This window comes from Macaca thibetana, chromosome 12 (genome assembly GCF_024542745.1).
Source record: "Macaca thibetana thibetana isolate TM-01 chromosome 12, ASM2454274v1, whole genome shotgun sequence".
NCBI classification, from domain to species: domain Eukaryota; kingdom Metazoa; phylum Chordata; class Mammalia; order Primates; family Cercopithecidae; genus Macaca; species Macaca thibetana.
In genome coordinates this window covers 18668335-18684284 of record NC_065589.1, presented here as the reverse complement: position 1 = coordinate 18684284, position 15950 = coordinate 18668335, and the positions used below count along the sequence as shown (strand labels likewise).

Sequence of the window (15950 nt, the reverse complement as noted above, 5' to 3'; positions counted from 1 at the left end):
ATGTAAAAAGCTACTGGCTTCTGCCTGTAATCTCAGCACTTTGGGAGGCCGAGGTGGGTGGATCCCGAGGTTAGGAGTTCAAGACCAGCCTGGCCAAGACGGTGAAACCCTGTATTTACTAAAAAGACAAAAGTTAGCTGACTGTGATGGCGAGTGCCTGTAATCCCAGTTACTCAGGAGGCTGAAGCAGGAGAATCGCTTGAACCTGGGAGGTGGAGGTTGCAGTGAGCCGAGATCACACCACTGTGATGCATGAAGTAAATAAAGATTACAAATAGTCTCATTTCTTCAGGCCAAATTTTAGCACCAAATGAGTTTGCAGGTCCAATTTACACACACATATACACACTTCTGACGTTTAGAATGCACTAAATTTTGGAACTGCTGATAAGAGAAGGGGACTATATCTACCTTATAGGGAGGGAGTGTGAGGATTGAATCCAATAACACATAAGGTCCAATTCCGTACTCATAAAGGGACTTTCAACAGGTTAGCTATTGTTATTTCTAAATTACAAATTCCGATCATGTCATTTGCTTGTTTTGAACTCTTTGATGGCTCTGCACTGCCTGAAAAATAAGGTCCAAATTCCTAAGAGTGGCACACAGGAAGACCTTTCCAAAACTGGATGCTGGCCAGGCATGGTGGCTCACACCTGTAATCTCAGCATTTTGAGGGGCTGAAGCAGCCTCCTCTTCCTGTGTCTTCCCAGCACTGGATGCTGAGTCCAGGGGTTCGGGCTGCAGTGAGCTACGATCGTACCACTGCGCTCAGCCTGGACAACAGAGCAATATCCTGTCCCTAAACAACAAAAACTTTTTCAGACAAAGTTTTGTTCCTGTTGCCCAGGCTGGCGTGCAGCGGCGTGATCTCAGCTCACTGCAACCTCCGCCTGCCGGGTTCAAGTGATTGTCACTGCACACCTTTTGCTCTGGTCACCTAGAAATAGCTATGGTTCTTTCTCTTACAATTCCCTCCTGTCCTTTCCTCCTTCCTCTGCCTGGGATGGGGGTGCATCCCTCCTTTTTTCTAGATGCCACTCCTCTATCCATGGAGACCAGCTCAAAGACCTTCTCTAGGAGGCTGTCCCCATAACCTGGCCCCAGCCCAAAGAGCCTCCTCTTCCTATGTCTTCCCAGCACCGGATGCTGACTACTTAGGTGCCATCTGTTCACTAGACTGTTCGGCCCTTGGGAAAGAGCAACTTAGCTGTCAGCTGTCTCTTTCCCCAACAGGTCTAGCATGGGCCCCACACATGTGCTGGGATTACAGGCGTGAGCTGCCTTGCCTGGCCAAGGTACTGTGGCTTTTGACCCCTGTTGTAGCCTCAGCGCCTGACACTCAAAAAACTTTTTCTAAATGAATGAGTAAATGAGTGAAGAGCATGACACGTATTTATGACAATGTGAAAACAAACCACCATGGCCAACACCAAGAAAAAACCCACGCCCATGTGCTTTCATTACATCTCATGAAGTGTGGCACCTACTAAAAGGGTTGTTCTCCCTTCAAGGAAGTTGCAAGAGCCTGAACACAACAGAAACCTCAAACGCCAACCCCCTCCCGGTCCAGTCATCTACCTGGGCTCTGCAATAACAGCAGTGCGTGAGTGAAAAAGTGAGCAGATGCAAGCTCCCCTAGAACGTTTCAGTCCCAGAGCAGCTTAGTAATCACTTTCCAAAAACATTTATCAGCACTGCTCCTGACCAGCAATCTCAAATATTCAGCAACTTACCCAACACGCATGAGTCATGAATAAAATATTTGACTGAATAAAGGCTGCTAACTTTTAAAGACTGTTGTTTGCATCTACATTCACATCATGCAAGAGTCATTATTCTGGCCAGGCGCCAGTGGCTCATGCCTGTAATCCCAGCACTTTGGGAGGTGGAGGCGTGTGGATCACCTGAGGTCAGGAGTTTGAGACCAGCCTGACCAACATGGAGAAACCCTGTCTCTACCAAAAATAGAAAAATTAGCTGGGCGTGGTGTTGAGCGCCTGTAGTCCCAGCTACTCAGGAGGCTGAGGCAGGAGAATCGCTTGAACCTGAGAGGCGGAAGTTGCAGTGAGCCCAGATCACACCACTGCACTCTAGCCTTGGTGACAGAGCAAGCCAACATCTCAAAAAAAAAAAAAAAAAAAAAAAAAGTCATTATTCTGCCCTTGCCTTTTTCAGGTCCCCATCTGCTCCCCATGTTTCATGCACTCAATCTCTCACTCATTTCTGCATTACACACCCACACCCAGCTCCTACCAATCACTCCCCTCTTTGTTTGAAGTCAGCTACAGGTGAACCAGCAAGGAGAGGCCACTGCCTGCTCATAACCAGCTTGTTATCTAATTGAGGAAAAAGGCACAAGCTCACTCAAAAGCAAAATCCAAAGCACCAACAGGAGTTGGGGGCTTCTGGCTTTCTCTTCCCATTCAGGACAGGGTCAAAGTTACTTCAAATGGTATAATTACACAAGGCTAGAGCATACGCCTTCAGCTTTAAAAGAACAGCACTACCTTCCATCCTCCAGAAAGCCTTTGGACTTGTGGACTATCACTATTTAAGACGGCTCATTGCATCAAGGAAACACAGTTTCATTCAATAAACATCAGTCATTTCCTTCAAATTCCCACCGGAAAGCTACTGACATTGTAAACCTTTAGGATTTGAAAGACGCAAAGTTTAAAGTCGAATCATAAATATTGTTCCAATCCAATCACTCAGGCCCAGAGCTGGTGGGAGTCCTGGACTGCATTTCTGGCTTCACCAGTATCTCTGTGACTTAGCGACAAGCTACACCTCCACCAGCCTCGGTGTCCTCTTAGGAGAAATGAGAAAACTGGACCCAATCAGTGTTTCCCAAAGCGCGGTGGGCATCCAATGCCCCATGTCACAGTACAAGAGAGGACTCTGTGTGCACGCCAATTAACACGTTTTAGTTATTAGTTTACTCTGGCGAGTAATGTTTTCCTAATGATATAAATAAAATTTCCTTTTAAAATAAACGCATCTAAATCTTTTTAAAAATGAGTCACTTTCACAAAAACCTATTTAGTAAATAAGAGTTCAAGTATTCTAGCAGCCATGGCAAAAATAACTGATCTAAAGGGCTGGCGTGGCGTGAAATCCCTGAGTACACGAGAAGGAAGAGAGCGAAGGTGGCTGGAGGTTCCTCGCAAAGCAGCACACCCGGGCACCAGTGCCCGCGGTGACCAGCCGCCGGTCCTCCAGGCTTCCAGAGGAGACTATTTGGAACTGACCCGGGAGGGCCAAGAAACAGCTTCCGAGTACCAGGCTAAACCCCGCAAGGGAGAGAGACCGGGACGAAGGTCCCAGGCTACTGCGACACCGCGGGTCGGGGTTCCCTGGTTGGAGGAGCGCGGTGGGACAGAGTTCCCGGGCTGAAGGGGTGCGTTGGGGCGCACTGGAACAGGGGTCCCGGGCTTGAGCGGCGCGGTGGGACAGAGTTCCTGGGCTGGAGGGGTGCAGTCGGACAGGGGATCCCGGCTAGAGGGGCGCGGTGGGACAGAGCTCCCGGGCTGGAGGAGCGCAGTGGGACAAGGGTCCCGGACTGGAGGGGCGCGTTGGGGCGCACTGGAACAGGGGTCCTGGGCTGGAGGTGCGAGGTGGGCTGGGAGGGGGGCGGGAGCGCGCACTGGAACAGGGGTCCCGGGCTTGGGTGGTGAGGTGAGACAGAGTTCCCGGCCTAGAGGAGTGCAGTGGGACAGGGGATCCGGGCTGGAGGGGCGCGGCGGGACCGGGGTCCCAGGCTGGAAAGGTGCAAGTCGAGACTGGAGGACCGGCGGGAGGGAACTAGGAACCCGGCGGAGCTAAGAGGCACAGAGTGGGTGTGGGGCCGCGCTGCCGGGGGGAACCCCCTTACGCAGGAAGGACCGGGGCCGCGGACCCCACCGCCCCCACACCCCGTCGCCGCGGAGTTCGGGCCGCCCCGGCTGCGCCCGGGGCCTACCTGTCCTCGCTGGCCGTGATCACGCCGTCCTCCTTGGGGATGAGCAGCGCGGCCGTGACGGCGTCCTGGTGCCCCTCGATCTTGCTCAGCAGCACCGGGCGGCTGCTCTGCGGCCTGGAGTGGATCTCGGCCGCCATGTTCGCGCGGCGACGGCGGCTGCCTACTCGGCAGGCCGCCCATCAGCTGACGACTGGGCGGGCGCGGACGCTCCGGTTTCCCTTCTGCTGCTGGAGCCTCGTGGGCGCCGCGCCGCCGTAAGCCCCCGAGTGCTGCCGCCACCCGCCCGTATTGCCTGGGGATGCCGCGCAAACTAAAAGTCTGTGGCTGGGAGAGGACCCCAGAGGGCGCCTGCAGAGAAATGGGGAAAGTAAGGAAGGTTTAAAAGTAAAGCCATTTTCCCAGGAATAAATTGAGCACCTGGAGGGGACAAGGAATTGGCCAACTAAACCAGAGATTTCAGAAATAACAATACTACATTTCATCCATTCGAAGAAGCCATTGTTTGAAAGACACACACTTTCAGAAATGTTAAAATGTGAAAAAATATAGTGCATCTTAGAATCTTTGAACTACAATAGATGGCACTCATTGAGTGGTAACCATATACCAGGCATTAACTCAGTGTCTTTGGATCTCATTTAATACTGATAATCTTAAGAGATGAAGAAATTGATGCTCTTGTATTCCCATTTTAGAGATGAGAAAACAACCAGATAAGTTTGATCACTACCGTAAGATTGCATAGCTATGAGAGGAAGAAAAGCAGCCCTTGATCTCCAGGAGCTGCCTGGTACTATCAGCTGAGCTTTGGTGTTGCTAGGAGGTGCTTACTTCCTGTGGAACATAAACATCAGACGAAGCCACTCCATAATCACATCTAAACACGGCCAAAATATGAGCGATGTACAAGCCACAAATTACCAAACATCCCCCTATCCTGGCTCATATGAGTGACTCGTATTTCTTTATTAATTATAATGTTAACCGCTATCTAGTCTTCCTCTATTTACATAAGATTTATTAAGATATGCAACCTTAGAATTATACCCATTTCCTGACAACATCCAGTCCAGAGGAGAACCTCTCTTCCTTAAGCCCTCCCAGGTCACCTAACACCAACACAAATCCTTTAATAAAACTGTACTTTACCCAGACACCTCACCATTCCCAATGGTGTGTCTTCTCCCTCCAACCAGCAATCAACCCCATTTGTTCCTGGTGGTTTTTGGCTAGAGGTCATTGACAACTAGTAAGTTCAAGAGCCAAGATTTGGACTCAGGAAGTCAATGACTCCAAAAGTCTGACCCCACTATATTATTCTGACACGTGAATTGCAGAATTGCATTAGAACCGTACTATCCACATGACTATAGAGCACCTGAAATGTGGCTTGTCCAAACTGAGATGTAGTACAAGTGCAAAATACTACTGGATTTTAGAGACTTAGCACAAAACAAAAAAGATGTAATATAGTTCATCAATAATTGTTACAATGATTACATGTTGAAATGATACTATTTTGGATATTTTGAGTTAGATACTATTAAAATTAATATGATCTGCTTCTTATTTTTTTAAGGTAGCTAATAAAAACTTTAAATTACAGATGTGAATCACATGGTACTTCTATGTACAGTGATGTACCAGAACTTTTGTTTTTGTTTTGTTTTGTTTTTGTTTTTGTTTTTGTTTTTTGAAACAGACTCACTCTGTCACCCAGGCTGGAGTGCAGTGGTGCGATCTCAGCTGACTGCAACCTCTGCCTCCCAGGTTAAAGGGATTCTCCTGTCTCAGCCTCCCAACTAGCTGGGATTACAAGCACCTACCACCATGCCTGGCTAATTTTGTATTTTTACTAGAGACAGGGTTTCACCATGTTGGCCAGGCTGGTCTCAAATTTCTGACCTCAAATAATCTGCCCACCTCAGCCTCCCAAAGTGCTGGGATTACAGGCATGAGCCACCATTGTACTAATACTTTCTCATGATGAAGTTATTAACAAACATTCATGAATTTATTTATTCATATACTCAACAGACATATATCACACACTTACTATATGCTGTATGCTGATGAGACTAATAAGGCATGATTCTTGTGAGGCTGTACAGTATAATGACTAGACAGGCTACTGAACAACTTTGTTTAATCAACCAACATTTCCCAAGTGCCTGATGTGAGCCAGGTGCCATTCTAAATGCAGCAGTGCTCAAGAGAGACAAAAATACCTCTGCTGTTAGAACTTACATCCCTGTGAAGGAAACAGATAGTAAACAAAATAAATTATATAATATATTAGAAGATGCTAAATGCTATGGAGGAAATAAAGCAGGGAAGGGTGATAGGGACTCCAGGTAATGTTGCGATTTTAAATAGGATGGTGTGATAGATTCAGGAATACACTGCACAGATCTGCTTTCAGGGAAGAAGAGTGATCAGCAGAGAGCCTCTAGCCTTCAGCTCCTTCAGGGACTGCCCCAGATGCTGAGAACCATTGGGTCTCAGTTGTTCCCTTCACAGGGAAGCCCACATTCAGTAACTGAACAAGATAGGAAGATAAAAGCCTGACCATTAAGACAGACCGATGGGCAACACTTGCTCTAGAACTCCCTCCTAGATTGGACAAGGCTTTGTAAGGTGTGTACTGCAGCTGACTTCTCCTGCCTAATCCTGTTACCTCCCCCTCCCTTCACAGGCATTGATTCCTAATAAATACCCTCTGAGCCAACCTCTGTCATATCTGCTGCTGGAGAATGCAACCTGAGACAGGTGGCCAGTAAAAGCCTCACTGTAAAGTTACATTTTGAGCCAAGAAGGAGAGGAGGGAGTAAGCCATGTAGAAATGTGGGCCAAGTACTGTTCTGGAAAAGAAAAGAGCACGTGTTAAGGCCTTGAGGTGAGCACATGCCAGGGGTTTTGTAGAGACAGCCAGGCACCCCATGAGGCTGGAGCAGAGTGAGGGAGTGCTCAGAGAAAGACAGTACACACAGGTCACCAGACAGACCATGTTGAGCCCAGAGACCATTGATAAGGGCTTTGGTTTTTACTTTAAATTAGATGGGAAGCCATTGGAGAGTTTTGAACAGAAGGCTAGTTTAATCTGCCTTCAATTTTTAAAAAATGTTTATTCATTTATTTTTCGAGACCAAGCCTCACTCTGTCACCCAGGCTGGAGTGCAGTGGTGCGATCCTGGCTCACTGCAACCTCCACCTCCTGGGTTCAAGTGATTCTCGTGCCTCAGCCTCTCAAGTAGCTGGGATTACAGGCACCCACCGCCACACCCAGCTAATTTTTGTACTTTTAGTAGAGACAGGGTTTCACCATGTTGGCCAAGCTGGTTTCGAACTCCCAACCCCAGGTGATCCACCCACTTTGGCCTCCCAAAGTGCTGGGATTATAGGCATGAGCCACTGCGCCTGGGCTAATCTGCCTTCAATTTTAAAAGGCAAGAGTAGAAACAAGGTGTCAGTCAGGAAGTTAATTGAGAAATTAACAGGGTAATTGAGAAATGATGTGGCTTTCTAAGGGTGCTGCTGGTGAGAGGACATCAGATTCTAGACTTATCTAGAAGGTGGTGCCAGTGAGATTTGTTGAATATGGAATATGAAGGAGTTAAGAATGACACCAAGATTTGTGGGTTCAGCAACTGGAAAAGTGGAGCTGCCATTTACTGATCTGTGGAAGACGTAGGAGGAGGAGCAGGTTTGGAAGGGAAGAAGGAGAATTCACTTTTTGACATAGGAAGCTTGAGATGAGTATTACGTCTCCAAGTGAAGGGGCTGAGTAGGCAGTTGGACACAGGAGGTGTTTGTTTCTTTGTTTGTTTGTTTGTTTGTTTGTTTGTTGTGAAATGGAGTCTTTCTCTGTTGCCCAGGCTGGAGTGTGTTGGTGCGATCTTGGCTCACTGCACCTCCACCTCCTTGGTTCAAGCAATTCTCCTGTCTCAGCCTCCCCAGCAGCCAGGATTACAGGCGCGTGCCACCATGCCCGAATAATTTTTGTATTTTTAGTAGAGACGGGGTTTTGCCATGTTGGCCAGGCTGATTTCGAACTCCTGACCTCAGGTGATCCACCTGCCTCAGCCTCCCAAGGTGCTGGGATTAGAGGCGTGAGCCACTGTGCCCAGCCTGAATATAGGAGTTTTGTATATGCTACTGAATAGTAGAGAGGTCTGGACTGCAGCCATTATTCTAGGAGTTAAATGCACAGGGATGGAATATGCTGGGCCACCCTCTGCAGGGTCAGCAGATGCTCACTGGATGGTAGCAGAGTACAGGAGCCAAGTTTATGCTTGATCTTAAGGCAGCAGGATGGTCAAAGTTAAGTGAGAGAAAGGCTCTCTACAAATAATTGTTCAAAAATTTTAATCAGGACTTTGCCTGTTAAACTAAATTAAAATGGAAACCAGGGCTGAAGAATGCCTGAAGAGACAAAGTCAGTCAGTCTTCCTAAGTGATCTTAACCTTGCTTGATTTGCAAATGTAAGTGAAACTTCATTTAAGCTATTTCTTGTAAATGCCTGTATTAAAGAAAAACAAAACTTCAGCTCAACCGTTCAGATGCAGTCAACAGACTTATAATTAAATAACTCGGGATTTTCCCACAGGATAGACCAAATAAAACCACTTTATAACTGTAATCAATTATTTTCTTTGCATTATTTCTGCATTCACTCTTCCAAGCTTCTCCAACAGAGCCCTGGAAACACTTGCGGTTTAGAGCAGCCCAATTCATGAATTGCTGTTTGCACAAATAAGCCCTTTAAAATATTATTGTGCCTTGGTTTACATTTTTTTTTTTTTTTTTTTTTTGAGACAGAGTGTTACTCTGTCACCCAGGCTTCAGTGCTCTGCTGGGATCTAAGCTCACTGCAACCTCTGCCTCCCGGGTTCAAGCGATTCTTGTGCCTCAGCCTTCTGAGTAGCTGGAACTACAGGCATGTGCCCATCATGCCCTGGTAATGTTGCATTTTTAGTAGAGATGGGGTTTTACCATGTTGGCCAGGCTGGTCTCGAACTCCTGGCCTTAAGTGATCCATCAGCTTCAGCATCCTGAACTGTGAGGATTACAGGCGTGAGCCACTGTGCCCAGCCCTCTTTTTTTTTTTTTTTTTTTTTTTTTTTTTTTTTTTTTTTTTTTTTTTCTTTTTTTGAGGCAGGATCTCACTCTGTCACTCAGGCTGGGGGGCAGTGGCACAATCTCAGCTCACTGCAGCCTCTGCCTCCTGGGTTCAAGCAATTCTCCTGCCTCAGCCACTGGAGTAGCTGGGAGGAGGCATGCACCACCATGCCTGGCTAATTTTTGTATTTTTAGTGGAGACATGGTTCATCATATTGCCCAGGCTGGTGTTGAACTCCTGAGTTCAAGTGATCCAACTGTCTCAGCCTCCCAAAGGGCTGGTACAGGTGACAGCCACTGCACCTGGCCTAGTTTACCTTTATAATAGGCCTTATGTATTGAATTGTCTTACAAATAAGAAAAATCATCACCCAGAATGGTTCAATGTGAACAATAAGGTAAGGCCCACATAACTCTTATCTTGCACAATGACAGTGAACTGACCCAAAGATGTAACACAGATCCAGTTTATTGAAAAAGCAGTTACTCTGTGTGATTTCTTCCAAAACACATGGAAAACATCTCAGCTATAACATATTTTGAAGGCAATTTACATAAACAAATTAAGCTCTAAATTTAATTCACCTTTATACATTTTGCAAAATCAGTGCTTAAACACAAAATGATTTTATCAAGTATAGCATTTACACTCGTAAGAGTACATGAAATCCAAGAAGGAGTATGTGTGTAAATAGCGAAGAGGTACGAGGACAGAAGCCTTGGAAACATCAACAAGTCTGGAAGAGAAGGAGGAACCAGAAAAAAAGACTGGAGAGGAGCCAGCCTCCTCCTGCTCCCCTTCCCCATGACTCCATGAGGTAGGAGGAAAATAGATATTGTGTGTGTTGTCCTGAAGACAAAGGAAGAAGGTGTTCTAAGGAGGAGGAAGTGATCAACTGTGTCAAATGCTGCAGATCAACCAAATGAAATGAAATGAAATGAATGGAAGTTTCCATGAATGGCAGGGGTAAAATCTGATTGGAGTGGGTTCAAGTGGTGCTGGAAGAGCCTTAGCACAGCCTCTTGGAACTGAAAGACTCTAGGTACACAAAGAGAATTTTTTTTATATCAATGGCTTTTGGGGAACAGGTGGTGTTTGGCTACATGGATAAGTTATTTAGTGGTGATTTCTGAGATTTTGGTGCACCCGTCACTTGAGCAGTGTACACTGTACACAGTGTGTAGTCTTTTTTTTTTGAGACAGAATGTCGCTCTGTTGCCCAGGCTGGAGTATAGTCGCGTGATACATTGCAACCTCCGCCTCCTAAGTTCAAGCGATTCTCTTGCCCCAGCCTCCCGAGTAGCTGGGACTACAGGCACCCCCCTCCACACCCAGCTAATTTCTGTATTTTTAGTAGAGACGGGGTTTCACCATATTGGCCAGACTGGTCTCGAACTCGTGACCTTGTGATCCGCCAGCCTCAGCCTCCCGAAGTGCTGGGATTATAAGCATGAGCCACCATACCCAGCCCAGTGCGTACTCTTTTATCCCTAACTGCCCCCCCCTACCTTCCCCCCAAGTCTATGGTATTATTCTTATGCCTTTGCGTCATCATAGCTTAGCTCCCAGACACAGAGATAATTGATTTCTGAACTGCCCTGCGGAGTTAGAAGGTGGAATCTCTGAATAAAGTTCTTTTTTTTTTTTTTTTTCTGAGACGGAGTCTCGGTCTGTCGCCCAGGCTGGAGTGCAGTGGCCGGATCTCAGCTCACTGCAACCTCCGCCTCCCGGGTTCACGCCATTCTCCTGCCTCAGCCTCCAGAGTAGCTGGGACTACAGGCGCCCGCCGCCTCGCCCGGCTAGTTTTTTGTATTTTTTTAGTAGAGACGGGGTTTCACTGGGTTATCCAGGATGGTCTCGATCTCCTGACCTCGTGATCCGCCCGTCCCGGCCTCCCAAAGTGCTGGGATTACAGGCTTGAGCCACCGCGCCCGGCCTAAGTTCTACCATCCACTGACAGCTATGTGATCTTGGACAAGTCACTTTACCCTAACAGTAGAAACAGCATGGTCTTTATAGTCAGAGAGCTTTGCTGTTAACTAACAGTGAAATCTTTGACAAGCTAGTATCTTTGTCAATTGCGCATTTCTAAAGTAAGAATAATAATGTTACCTTTTAGTGGTGTTGCAGAGATAAAGTGTGGTATTTATTGTTAACTCGTGCTTCTTACCTTGGACCTTTTTTTTTTTTTTTTTTTAAGACGGAGTCTCACTCTGTGGTCCAGGCTGGAGTACAGTGGCATGTTCTCGGTTCACTGCAACCTCTGCCTCCCTGGTTCAAATGAGTCTCCTGCCTCAGCCTCCAGAATAGCTGGGATTATAGGTGCATGCCACCATGCCAGGCTACTTGCTGTATTTTTAGTAGAGACGAGGTTTCACCATGTTGGCCAGGCTGGTCTCGAACTCCTGACCTCAAGTGATCCACCCGCCTCAGCTTCCCAAAGTGCTGGGATTACAGGCTTGAGCCACCGTGTCTAGCCCCTACCTTGGACCTTAATCTCGAAATGTCTGTCCCGCCATCACCTCTTCTGACTCTAAATACCTGTATCATGCTAGACTTCCTTAAGGGAGTATTTTATAGTTGTACTGTAAGAATGATAATGATGATAATAATAAATGCCAATATTATTTCTTGTAATAAGAAGTTCCTATTTTCCTGAAGCCATACATTTCAAGTGAAATAAGTAATTCTAAATAGGATAATTTAAATTGGATAATTTTAAACTATCTATAATTGCAGTGGTTTATTTACAAAATTCCTAAAAGGAAAAATTTTATCACTGCCATCACAGCAGGTTTCCTCATCCAGATAAGGAAATTAGACAAATGCTAGTGTGTTTTAACTAGCTTAACAAAACTAAGTTAAATCAATATGTAAAAATTTACCTAGTGGGCCATTCCTTAACAAAATGCTGAAATCCCTGTTGCTACATTGACTGAAAGGTCATGATGAATGGAATATGTAAGGCTTGGCTCATATAAACCTAATCAGATGGTTAGAGATGTTGGCAGTTTAGGACCTGCTGCCACAAATGTGTGAACAACCTTTTGTAATCTATTGACCTGCATGTTTTTTCTTTACCCCAACTCATTCCATACATGTAGGCTCAATCTTCAGTTATTTGCTTTACTGGTTCAACAAAAGCCAGGAAGAACAACTTTGTAGTAATCAGAGTGTTATCCAACTGTATATTGTTTACTTTATTGTAAATACTGGTGAACTGTTGTTAATAGTTTTATATTCCTTTATGCAAAAAAAAAATAATAATAAATAAGTTCCTACCTTCAACATTTGGATGAACTAAGGTATGTTAGCTTCATGGGTCAGCATTCTAATGTGGCCTTGACTTTCTACTCTTCACATTTCAGATACTTTGAGTGTAATCACAGGCTAGCCATTTGCCTGTTGCTATCAGATCCACTCTATGTGTACCTTGCTTGGTCTATATTGCAGGGAGTTGACTTCTGCAAACTACATATCCCAGACTTGCTTCCTGATAAGTTTGTATGATGGAGGCAGTGGTGGGACATTGGAAGGTAGGAGGAAAGAAGAAACCAGGGTATTTCTCCTCCACTCTTTTCTGCTTAGGGAGTGTGCCTTCTCTGTGGCTCCAGTCCCCACTGGCTACAGCTTCCCTCTTTTGTCCCAGCACTCAACAGGCAGTCTCTGCTGGGGTTCTTGGTCCCATTGGGCTTACCTAACTCCTGTGCTCTGGTACCATCTGTTCCCTTTGTTTCTCCAGTCTTGCTGTCCCTAATCTCTTAAGCCTTTCAGTTCTTCTAACACCTTTATAACTAGTTCCTTGTATTAAATTTCCTTCCTGGAGCCATCTGGTGTGCCTCTGTTCTCTTGTTAAGACCCTGACTGATAGAATTATGGTGATACTGTTACTTAACTTACAGTACTGTTAAATTAAGTTTGGACTAAAGCTTCCACTGTTCATATTTTAATTTTGGCCTAAAGGTTTCTCAGTACACAGTGCACTATAACCTAACTTGATGTGTAAAAGACTGTCACCTGCTCTTGTAAAAGTAGCTGAGTCTCACCCAACCACAGGCAGCCCTATTCAAATAAAGCAGACACCAGCTGTTTCCGTACCTCATTTGCATTTTCTGTACATACTTTTATCCTTTTACTGTCCGTAAATGTCATCTGACCATGTGGCAGTCCTGGAGTCTTTCTGAATGTGTTCTGGTTCTGGGGGCTGCCTGATTCATCGTTCTTTGCTCAAACTCTTAAATTTAAGTGTTCTACAGTTTTTCTTTTAACGCCATCATGAGGATTGTAGGACATAACTCACTGAGAATATGACATTACATATGTAAATTATAAGGCAATATTTCGCTAATTGAGTATTTTCAAAAAAAGATATAAACCATATAATGATATAAATGATAGTCTCCTAAAGAATAACTTATTCGTATGCAGTATCCAGATTATCCAGATTCTTTTTTTTTTTTTCCGAGACAGAGTCTTGCTCTGTCACCCAGGCTGGAGTGCAGTGGCGCTATCTCCGCTCACTGCAACCTCCGCCTCCCGGATTCAAGCAATTCTCCTGTCTCAGCCTCTTGAGTAGCTGGGACTACCGGCACATGCCACCACGTCCAGATAATTTTTGTATTTTTAGTAGAGACAGGGTTTCACCATGTTGGCCAGGCTGGTCTTGAACTCCTGACCTCATGATCCGCCTGCCTCGGCCTCCCAAAGTGCTGGGATTACAGGCATGAGCCACCACGCCCAGCCCAGATTCTTAAATTTATAACTTGTAATGGCTATAATTTGGTTAACTCCAATCAAGAGGAAATACTTCAAAAACTTATCAGTGTCTTTCAACAGTTGTTATAACGTATACCTAATCAATGTTTATCTATTCAGTACATGTTAAATCTGTGGAATAGACTGAAAATGAAGTCTACAGTAATTTATTGCTTTTGGACATGCTTCGTCTCCTTGGGCCTTCACAAAAGATTTGGAGACACAATTTCACCCCAGAGAGGAAAGAAGACTTGGTAATTTTGTTCAGTGGTTTTGCCAGGAGTTCTTTTAACCCATCCTCTGGATTTTACCCAAGGTTTACACTGCAGACCAGCATAATGATCACATTGCAAAAATCTGAAACCACTTTTACAATGTTTTATTTATTTAAAAAGCGAAACAAAAGTGTAAAGTTTCAATATTATAGTCATAGTGGTCTAATATCTCTACTTTCCCCCTCATTACCAGTTTTTACTTATTTTTATAACCCTTTAAAATATTCCTTTTTCCTGTAATAGGCATCCCTCTCTCAGATCCAAACATCGCTCAGTTTAGCAGAAACATCAAGGAACATGGGTAAATTAGAAATACCGTGCTCGACATCTTCCCTGATATTTCCTGAACTTGTTTCTCAAAAGTACCCCTAATGACAGGAAAGAGGATCTGTACCTACAGGGGTTAAAGGGTCAGGCAGCTTTCACTTTTTGGAGGGGAATTTACTAAGTCCTCATCATGCCTGATGACTTTGTGCATGTTATGGAATGTCGTTCCTCCTTTCCATCTCTTCTGCATCCAGCAAAATCCACACTTCCATCTAGACCCAGCACTCTGAGGCCATCCCCTAAGTCTCATGAATATAGAGTATTTTTTATTTTGCCATTTTCATCCAGTTGATTTGACCGTAAGTGTATTAATTATCTGTTGCTATGTAACAAATTACTTCAGAACTTAGTGGCATAAAGCAACAAATGTGTATTTATTTCCTGAGCGCCAGGAGTTTGGGAGCAGCTTAGCTGGGTGATTCTGGCAGAGGGTCTCTCGTGGGGATGCAGTCAAGACATTGGCCAGTAGGGAGTCATCTGAAAGTGTGACTGGGAATGGAGGATCCATTTCTAAGATGGCTCATTCATTCACACGGCTGTTAGTGAGAGGCCTCAGCTACTCATCACATAAGCTTTTCCACATAGTTTCTTAGGCAACATCATAACATAGCAGCTGACTTCCCGATAGGAGACTAATCCAAGAAATGCAAGGTATCTGACCAAAATGGAAGCCATGATGTATTTTATTACCTGACCCCAGAATTGATAAAAACATCCATGGTCTATTGGTTACACGACGAAACCCAGCAAAATGTGAGAGGGGAATATACAAGGGTGTAAATAACAGGAGGTGGGGCTTGTTGAGAGCCATCTTGCTGGCTGCTAACACACCAAAAAAGTTTTTGCTTCCATAATTCTGAATTAACAGAGTTATATTAATATTGATGCATTTTTTTTTGAGAAAATGTTTTCTGGAATAAGCTCCATGAAACCAATTAAATGTCTTGATCAATTTTCTATACAGCTCAAGTATCCTATTTCTAATTGTATTTTCATATTTATATTGCTTACTTAATGTATTTTCTTGAATTTTTTTCCGCATTTGTTTCCTAAGATGTTGTTTGTTGCTCAGGTTTACTAGGGCTTTTTGCTAATCAGTTTTACTATCGTGAGTTTTCTGTTGTGGCTTTTAGATCTATCAAGTCAAAATTTCCATCAAGTCAAATTTTCCAAAGCTAGGTTGAACAGATGTAACTTTGGTGAAGACTGATTCTATATTGATATTTATCAGTAACTCCAATTTTGTATGAACAGTTTTAACTATAGTAATTTTCATCCTATGGTAATTATTTCTGTCTGTAATTTTCCTTATGAGTTGGATTAAAGGCCACTATTTGGTAGTTATTCCTTAGCTAATCTATGAAGTAGTGGCAAGTAATCTCAGGGGTTCAGAATTGCTTCATTGTCCAGGAAGGTGCTATAGCAGAATTCACTAACTTTGTTATCCATCTTTCTGTGCCCTGTATTCCAGCTGCCCTCACCATCACTGAAGGAATATATAAGCAATAT

The 15950-nt window shown here is 44.6% G+C and overlaps 2 protein-coding genes across 3 annotated transcripts in view; both read right to left on the bottom strand.

Moving 5' to 3' along the window:
- WDFY1 (WD repeat and FYVE domain containing 1) overlaps positions 1-4201 on the bottom strand; it is a 69046-nt gene extending 64845 nt beyond the window's left edge. Inside the window, exon 1 of the mRNA XM_050752159.1 lies at positions 3965-4201. Within this exon, the coding sequence (XP_050608116.1) occupies positions 3965-4101 (137 nt within the window). The 5' untranslated portion in view covers positions 4102-4201. The remainder of the gene's footprint in view (positions 1-3964) is intronic.
- Positions 1-15950, bottom strand: part of SCG2 (secretogranin II) — a 468897-nt gene that overhangs the window by 357592 nt on the left and 95355 nt on the right. The window lies entirely within an intron of this gene.